The sequence below is a fragment of the Astatotilapia calliptera genome, chromosome 2, assembly GCF_964374335.1.
Source record: "Astatotilapia calliptera chromosome 2, fAstCal68.1, whole genome shotgun sequence".
Lineage (NCBI taxonomy): Eukaryota > Metazoa > Chordata > Actinopteri > Cichliformes > Cichlidae > Astatotilapia > Astatotilapia calliptera.
Window position 1 is genome coordinate 3,741,373 of NC_137423.1, and position 8,767 is coordinate 3,750,139.

At 39.1% G+C, this 8,767-nt stretch overlaps 2 protein-coding genes across 2 annotated transcripts; both read right to left on the minus strand.

Moving 5' to 3' along the window:
• Window positions 1–489: 489 nt before the first annotated feature.
• LOC145430058 (uncharacterized) lies at window positions 490–2,589 on the minus strand. Its single transcript, XM_080304405.1, has 2 exons — window positions 1,419–2,589; window positions 490–1,237 (listed from the first exon to the last, which is right to left on the minus strand). Exons 1-2 carry the CDS (start codon window positions 2,163–2,165, stop codon window positions 701–703), a joined length of 1,284 nt encoding a protein of 427 aa, XP_080160531.1. The 5' UTR covers window positions 2,166–2,589; the 3' UTR covers window positions 490–700.
• A 2,814-nt stretch (window positions 2,590–5,403) lies between these two features.
• On the minus strand, window positions 5,404–8,520 carry LOC113009232 (signal-regulatory protein beta-2-like). Its single transcript, XM_080289957.1, has 6 exons — window positions 8,478–8,520; window positions 7,922–8,251; window positions 7,482–7,841; window positions 7,195–7,323; window positions 6,965–7,008; window positions 5,404–6,874 (listed from the first exon to the last, which is right to left on the minus strand). The coding sequence occupies exons 1-6, from the start codon at window positions 8,518–8,520 to the stop codon at window positions 6,740–6,742; spliced, it is 1,041 nt and encodes a 346-aa protein (XP_080146083.1). The 3' UTR covers window positions 5,404–6,739.
• Between the last annotated feature and the right edge of the window lie 247 nt (window positions 8,521–8,767).

An 8,767-nucleotide genomic window follows, 5' to 3' on the forward strand; every position in this document is an offset into this window, starting at 1 on the left:
TTGACACAGAGACAGGACTGAACTCAGACTTACAAACTTACATATGTGGCCTATACACCTTTTGAAAGTGTGAGATGAGAATGTGTGGTTTTGGATACATTTCCTCTTATTGTCCCCTGAAGCTTCGACACTTTTCTTCAACCTCACAAGTGAACAAATGCAAAGTAGCTCACAGTGCTCGAGAAATCCTCTTTTTTTTCTGTAAGTATTACAGTTTTTGCCCGTTGCTTGAACACATTTGGCAAAACGTCGCTCATTGTGCCAAAACTCTAAACACAAGTAAACACGACACAACACTGGGAAATATACCATACACATCTGTGCCAAAATGAAACTCCACTCCCAAAACCTAAACTCTGCTGTCAAAACCTAACATTCCTCTGTCAAAATGTAACTCTGTTGACAAAATGACACATACTTGCATCATATGCAAACACTTACAGATCAGGGGGAACACACTAGTCTTCTTTACATAAAACACTGCAGTCCTTGATTTCCATTGTGTATTCAGAAGGCACATTTACAGGAGACACATTTCCAAACAACCAAAAACGCAAATAGACCTACTCAATAGTGTACATCGCAGTACCATGAATTCAGATGAAGCAAAAAAAAAAAAAACCACAACACAATAATACTGCAATAGAAAAAACACTATACTGTAAACACAAAAAACCATGACAAGTGTGCATAAGTGGGCTCATGGATCCCGCCGTCTGTTGGGGTCTGGCCACAGGACCTCATCAACATCGCAAGCTATGTCCTCTCCCGCTAGGCACCGGGGAAAATACCCTCTTGCATGCCGAAACCATCCATGGATCGCTGTCACCTCAATGTCGCCGCAGGCCTGTTCCAAGTATACCACCTCAAATTGATTGTGGTCGGTGAACCAGGCCTGGACCAGAGCAGCCCGATGGAAACTGACATTATCCCATATCACCACAAACCTGGGCTGATCTGGTCCGTTCTGTACAACTATGTTATGGAGAGCATCTAGAAATGTGAGTATGTGTTGGCTATTGTATGGACCTAGCATTGCATGATGGTGCAGAAGTCCTCGAAGGCATATGGCGGCACATAATGTGATGTTTCCCCCGCGCTGCCCTGGGACGTGCACAATTGCCCTGTGGCCAATCACATTACGACCCCGTCGTCTTGTTTTGCTCAGGTCGAATCCAGCTTCATCAATGAAAATGTATTCATGAGGCTGTGCAGCTCCATCCATGGCCATGATCCTCTGAAAAAAAGGGGAACATGTCACTGTACTACAGTGCTACACATACAGCACCCTCACCCCATCACACAGGTACCTGTGTAGCTCTCAGAATAGATCCATGTGGTACTGATATGGTACATATTCAGCTGCTACTGGACTTCACCAATACTCTATTGTAAATGTAAGGGACAGTTACACGTACCCGTACATATTCAGCTCGAAGTCCTTTGACCGTGTCACTGTTCCTCTCGAATGGGACTCTGTAGAGCTGCTTCATGGTGATGCTGTGTTTACCCAAGATGCGTCTGATGGTGGTGATGCTCACATGGTCTATGTTGCTGAACACTCGCCTGTCTGCAAGTATTGTCCGTCGTAGCTGGTGGAGACGGATGGCATTGTCTGCCCTCACTAGGTCCACAACGGCAAGTTCCTGCTGTTGTGTGAACAGGCGTTGCCGTCCACCCCCAGAAGGTCTTCGGGTCATTCTGGAGGAATACAACCACATATTGTCATCAGTTTGCTTATTTTTCATACAGTACTTTACTGTATGTACTGTGTCATCCACTGTACAACACTGTACTTCAATATGAGGAATCAGCCACTTTGGCTGCAAAAGGAGCATTAGCACCCCGTACACTTGATATGGTAATGTGATATACTGTAGAACAGTGCTATGGAACCATCTGAGTAGAGCAGAAGGTATGGAGGTGAAGACATACCTGTTTTCTAGTCGGAATGTTCGTATTACAGATGCCACTGTGAAGCGGCTTAGATGTGGGTGGACTCTCTGCCCAGCTTCCCTCATAGTCAGGCCATGGTTGATGACATGGTCCACCAAAGTTGCTCTTATTTCATCAGAAATATGGGTCCGTGCATGGCCTCTTCGGCCTCCTCCTCCTCTACCTCTTCCTCTACCTCTTCCTCTTCCTCTTGCTCTCCCTCCATCCATGCTTGCAAAGTTCTTGAAATGGCTACGCTGAGGGCTTTTTGTAGTTGGCTAATTGGTGTTCGGTTTTGCAAGTACGTGCCTTCAGGTGTATATTTGAGTGGTTGCAATTATCCGATGTGTTTTGTATTTTGGATACATGTGTTTTCCGAATGGCACCCTGAAATTTCATTTTGTGAGCGAAGTGTCTTATGTATGAAATAGAGTGTAGCATGCAGGACCATGTGTGTTGCATAAAGGGGTAGGTGTGTTGCATAAAGGAGTAGGAGTGTTGCATAATTGGTACTGGGGTGCAAAGCAGCGCTTTTGTTTAAGGTATGGGTACATGTGTTTGAGGTATGGTAACAAAAGCTTCACGTTGTGTTACTTTAGTCTGAGCATGGGTTTATAGTGTTCAAGCAACGGGCAAAAACTGTAAATGAGATATCTAATTTGAAATCATTTTTAATCTTTGAAATAAAGGGAACAATTTCTCACACGGTAATTCTTTCTAAAGTAATGTATTAGATTTTGGCACATGGACTGTATAATGTCTGTGTGTGAAAAGTAAATGCAGAAGTACCAAAAATCTGCATTCTTCTAAATGACGAGGAGGGTTGAAACGCTTAGTGGGGCAAACTGTGAGAAAAAAATAACTCTGCCATTCTTTAAGTGGTCAGAATAAAGGAAGTGATAACTTCTAACACACACCTATGTGTATTTTTACTAAATAGGCAGAAGGCAATTTCTGACATTTCCGCCAATGACCTGTTTGTGCTTTAGAAACACTCCTCATCGTGTGACTATTTGGGCAAGGAGAGAACATTAGCGCGAAGCTGCAGTACAATGACCTTACAACTGACTGTTTTCATTCTGCTTTTTACACCAGGTAAGTGCAGTTCTTTTTCAGTGTGAAAGACATGATGCAAATCTTCTGTTTGTAATGTGCGGTGTCTGAAAACTCCAATATATCTTAGCCATAGTTGTGTACTAATGTTTCTACAGGTAATTCCATTGATATTGTCCTGTAATGTTGAAACTTTTCTTATTTTCCTTTGTTTCACAGCCCTGATTCTGGCTGCTGACCTTCTTCCACCGATTTCTTTGACTGCTGTTGAACCTGGTGACAATGTTACTTTAGTGTGTAATGTCTCTGGGGTGGAAATGAAATATTTCTACTGGCATAAACAGCCTCTTGGATATATGGTCCAAACTGTTGCCAAAGTCATCCGTGGCCAAAGCACTATTTCTGAGGAATTCAAAGATTCTCGTTTCACAGTTATAAAAAAGGCATCTCAGTATTTTCTAACTATCAGAAATGTCAGTAAAGAGGATGAAGCAACATATTTCTGTCACACTGGAACAGATTACTCTCCTAAATTCAGTGGAGGAACATTCTTGTTTGTGAATGGTAAAATCTGTCAGTCTCACTGATCACCTTCAATTTTTAATTAACTAAAAATAGTTTATGTTATGAATTTGTCTGATTCACAGATCACAGTAACCAGAAATGTGTCTACGTGAAACAAAGTCCACAGAGGGCATCGGTTCTTCTGGGACACTCAGTGACACTAAATTGTTCGCTTCTCTCGAAGAACAAAGAAACTGCTGTCCAGTGTTCAGATGAACACACAGTGTACTGGTTGAGAGCTGGACCAGAAGGATTTGATTTAAACATCATTAACACTCACAGGAACAGCAGAACTGAAGATGTGAAGAGAAGTTGTGTCTTCAGCCTGTCCAAAACGATACAGAACTCCTCTGATGCTGGGACTTACTATTGTGCTGTGGTCACACGTGGAAAGATCCTGTTTGGTAATGGAACTCAAGTAGAGACACGTATGTAGTGAACATTGGTATTTAAATCAGAAACTAGCTTGCTTTTTTTTTTTGAAAATTGTTTTACTCATTTCATCAGTAAATCAATATTTGTATCAATATCTTATAGGCTGATTTCGAATACACGAGCATAACTCCCAATAGTCTGTATAAAATAAATATGATAAATTTCCATAAAAATCAGGACCTGAATTAGAACCTGTTGTCCTTGCTCTTGGAATACTGCTGGCCTGCTGTGTTTCTGTGATTGCCTTTCTTCTTTTCTACATAAAACAAAGGAGCACAACAAAGGAGCACTGCAGAGGTAGGTTAATACATACACACACACAAAATACACACACACCCCCATATATACATATATATATATATATATATATATATATATATATATATATATATATATATATATATATATGGACTGCTCCACCTTCCCAACAGTTATAGAAAAGATTCTTAGCAAGTTACCTTGCCAACTTGGGTCAGCAAATTTCTCCTAACCCTAAGTAAGGAATCCACAAAGGACTTAGAAACAGTACATTTCACGTGTGTTTCATTACACGCTGAATACATCATTCCAGTTAAGCCAAAAGAACTTTATTGCCTTCTAAAAGCCTGTCAGTAAAATGTCACAAACAGGACAGGAGACAGGGTGCAACCCTAATCACCTGATTGCCCCGTGTGTATTTAAGTCCTCCGTCTTCCTGTGTTCAGGGTTGCATCGTCTGTGTTACCACCATGTTGTCACAGTCGTCACAGTCATAGTCATTGTTGTTTATAGTTGAGTTTAGCCACTGTCCTTGTTGTTTTGTCACGCCACCTTGTATCAGCCATAATAATGGCTCGCCTTTTGTATAAAGTTCACTTCCATCTCCTTGCCTGTGTCTGCTCCTGGATTCACCTCACTCACTCCACTCGGTCTGCCCTGCAGACAGTGACATCCAGGTCCCAACCACTAGATGCATTCTGTCTGTTTATAAGTGGCCCTTAATAAAACAGTGTCATGACAGCTGTAACCATATTCCTCATATGTAAACTCAAAAATTCAAAACTCCTTTACCTTTTCTCTTTATAGGGGAAATGCATGCCTCCAGTCATTTTGGACAGGACGTGTCAAATGTGGATCGAGCAGTTTTGGTAAATATACCTTTGGACATGCTGCAGTATGTCTTGTGGAGAGGGCATGCATAATATCATACTCACAGCATATAAGTTATATATTATAATCTTGTTTTGCCATTTTGTTAAATGTGTTCCAATATCATTATATAATAAACTGGAATAAAGTTACAAGGTAAACAGCAAAGTCTTAAATTAAATATGTAACTTATTAATAATTCTAATCTCAGTAATCTCATTTAAATTCATCCTGATTCTCCACCCATGAAATCTGAAATATGTGTCATTTCAGCCTATGAACTATTCATCGGTGCATTTCTCTGCAACAAGTGTAAAAAGAGGGAAGAAGAGGAGAGAGTCACTGCAAGACTATGTGTACACTGATGTTAAAGACCACCAGCGACGCTCTGTATAAGCCAAGGGCAGAAGCCAGATGCTCTGACCTTTTTAACTTTTGCTAACAAAAGTTTAATATTTGGAGACCATTCCCCAATGCAAATACTTTTTTATTATCTAAAGACTCAGATCAGCTCAAGTGGGAAAGAACGTCTTCTTAAATTCCATGTATATATCAATATATGCCTATGCTTAGGGTCACATGGGGGATGGAGGTTATTTCAGCTGTCATAAGGTGAGAGGAAGAGCACATCTTGGACAGATCACCAATCAGTCATGGTAAATGGTAAATGGCCTGCATTTGTATAGCGCTTTACTCAGTCCCTAAGGACCCCAAAGCGCTTTACACTACATTCAGTCATTCACCCATTCACACACACACTCACACACTGGTGATGGCAGCTACATTGTAGCCACAGCTGCCATGGGGTACACTGACAGAGGCGAGGCGACAGAGCGCTACACGTCCACATTCACACCAACCAACTCAATTACAGGATGTCTTTTGCCTTTGACTTTAAAAAGGTGCAAAACAACAGACATTTGTTGTGGACAAGAGTTTGGCAAATGTTTTTTTATTTACATAAGTGGAGACATTTTTACAATATGAATAAATTCTGTATGATAAAGACTGGTCCAGATTTGTACAATAAATCATACAATAAGCTCACTGCTGCAGTTTTTTGTCTTGATACAGATTGTAATGTAAGGTTCTTAAAACCACTGATCGTTTTTAATGTTGAAATCTGTAAACGTCTCTGATATACGGTTACTCTGGATAAAGTGCCTTTACGTGTAGAAAAACTGCAGGTGGGATATAAAGTTGCATTTACTCAGCATAATAACCATGACCACAAAAATAGAATAGAAATATTCATTTATTTTATTTAAATCAAATAAAATTTGTAACTTTGTTGTAAAAAAATTAAGAAATGTGGGAAAGGGGAGCACTGGAAACTATGTATATTACGTAGCTGGGCATCTCATCACGTGTATTGTTTTAATTGGTTTTTTGAAGTATTTGGAGGATTTTTTTTCTTTACAGCAGGTTGAAAGGAGATGGCATGAGATGAGAGAACAACAAATACCACTCATGGCCAGATTAGACAAGAATGTTGAATTTCTGGCTGAATGGAAGAATGAGATTCATTCAGTATACAATACTGAGTACAGCTTATAGGCATTAAAGATAAGCCAACATCAACAAGGTGATCACATACCAAGTGATGCTAAACAGGTTTGCTAATTCAGTGATCCAGCCCTAAAGTCTTGCAAGTCATGTTGATCTTCTGCATCTTCACTGCTTTTGCACCTTTTAATGCACCTCTGTTAGCTTTCATCATGGTAAAGACAGCAGCAGAAAACAACCACGTGTCCTTATTCTGGGAAAAAGATAAATAAAAATATTAGCAATATTGAATGCTAAACACCAATACATTTTGATTATTTTACAGAGATAACCCAAGCTTTACCTGTTGATTTTTCTGAGCGCTGAATCTTTTCTGTGGAACAGCACCTTGTTTATGGAATATATCGATAAATATTAATAGAAATGCAAAACTTTGTACTTTAATTATTTTTAGCTAAAACACTGTGGTAAACTTTAATTGCCTGAGAAATGATCACTAATGTTTTTCTTGATGAGGACAGCTATAACTTTTTGTTTAAATTTGATGGGATAGCTATGATTAGCTTATATTACCTTCACAATAATCCCTGCTGTTTTTCTTTGACATGCAAATCAGGACAGCTATAACAATCAGACATATAGTCAAGACAGCACACAGCAGAAGAATAACTGTACTGGCACCCTGTGACCACGTACAGTCTCCTGGAACAATAACAAAAGAAGAAATACAGTAACAGATGAGTAAAAGTCAACCTACTGATTAGATTCCTATAAATGTGAAATTTTACACCCAAATACTAATTATGGTCTATACACTTACATTTTTAAATATTCAAATGAACAGATCATGGTACACCTACCTTGAATATTCACTTCAGTTCCATTTCCAAATAATATCTCCCCACATATGTCCACAGCACAGTAGTAAGTCCCAGCATCAGAGGAGCTGACGTTCTTAGAGAAGCGATAAACACATCTCTTCTGAGTCTCAGATCGATTCTCACATTCATCATGTGTATTTCCATGAGTATAGATGATGTTTGGATGAGATTTATTTGATCCGGCTCTGAACCAAAAGACACTAAGATCTTCTGAACATGTTGCTTTGTCAAAGACAGAGATGATCGAACATTGCAGAGTCACTGATTCTCCTGGATGGAGTGGGTCTAATACTGGAGGCCACTGAACAACAGTATAGTTTGATGTCATCTGAGTATTTCCTGTGTATTACAAAAGATACAGAGATGCTTTAAAGCTTATAGTAGAAACTTTAAAGTTTGTAAAAGTAGCTCAGTCTTACCTTTTACTGACAAATACGTCTCACTCCACTGAATGGGATACATCCACTCAGCTATTCCACAGTGATAGATTCCCTCATCCTCTTGGACTGTCTTCAGAACGGTCAGGTTGCAAACATTATTAGCATTTTCCACATTAAATCTCTTTCTAGAAAATTCAGGACTATATTCAGGTGGTGCTGATTTTGACAATGTCACAATTAATTTAAGACCATCTCCAGCACTCTGCTTGTACCAGTGGACTGTTATACTGCCGAATTCTTTAATGGGCAAAGCACATGTTAATGTTGCTGCTTCACCGAGCTGAACGGTTTTTACTGGGACCAGAGAATCTGAAGAAAAAGAAAAACAAATAGAAAAAGTGTTACAAGAAAAAAAAGAAATATTTAAATGATAATTGTATTAATTGTAATTTTAGTATGTAGAGTTTCAACAAAGAAAATTATTAGTGAAAATAAAAAAGCGCTTAAATTCTCTATAAAAGTTAAGAAAATTATTATAGAGAATAATGAAAAACCACTTACACCCTCGATGAAGAAAACTCAGTGTAATCCATACCATGATCATCTTGGCAATGTCTTTTGCTAGAAGCGTTCTTCATATTTCAGCTAGAAGAGGAGGTGGGATTGTTTTAGACTAACCTGTAAAATGCTGCTGATTGGTTATCAAACAGGTCATTTCAGAAATCGTCTTCCTGTCACATTAGTCCGATCCTTCATTTTGTAAAACATCACTTGTCTTTTAGCTTTCATCACAGTTATCCAAGTTGTTTACTTTTTTCGTTTGATGGTTGTTTTGAATGTTTTTGTGTACAAGTTGTGTTCTGACTGATTGGTCTTCTGGTCTTT

Bases quoted from the DNA above. Each gene is read 5' to 3' on its own strand.
- LOC145430058 (XM_080304405.1), bottom strand. From the start codon at position 2,165: ATGGATGGAGGGAGAGCAAGAGGAAGAGGAAGAGGTAGAGGAAGAGGT. The intron at 1,238-1,418 runs GTACGTGTAACT...CCTTTTTTTCAG, and splicing joins TTCGAGCTGAATATGTACGG to AGGATCATGGCCATGGATGG.
- LOC113009232 (XM_080289957.1), bottom strand. From the start codon at position 8,520: ATGAAGAACGCTTCTAGCAAAAGACATTGCCAAGATGATCATG. The intron at 7,324-7,481 runs GTAGGTGTACCA...TTATTGTTCCAG, and splicing joins AACTGAAGTGAATATTCAAG to GAGACTGTACGTGGTCACAG. The intron at 6,875-6,964 runs GTAAAGCTTGGG...TCTTTTTCCCAG, and splicing joins GCGCTCAGAAAAATCAACAG to AATAAGGACACGTGGTTGTT.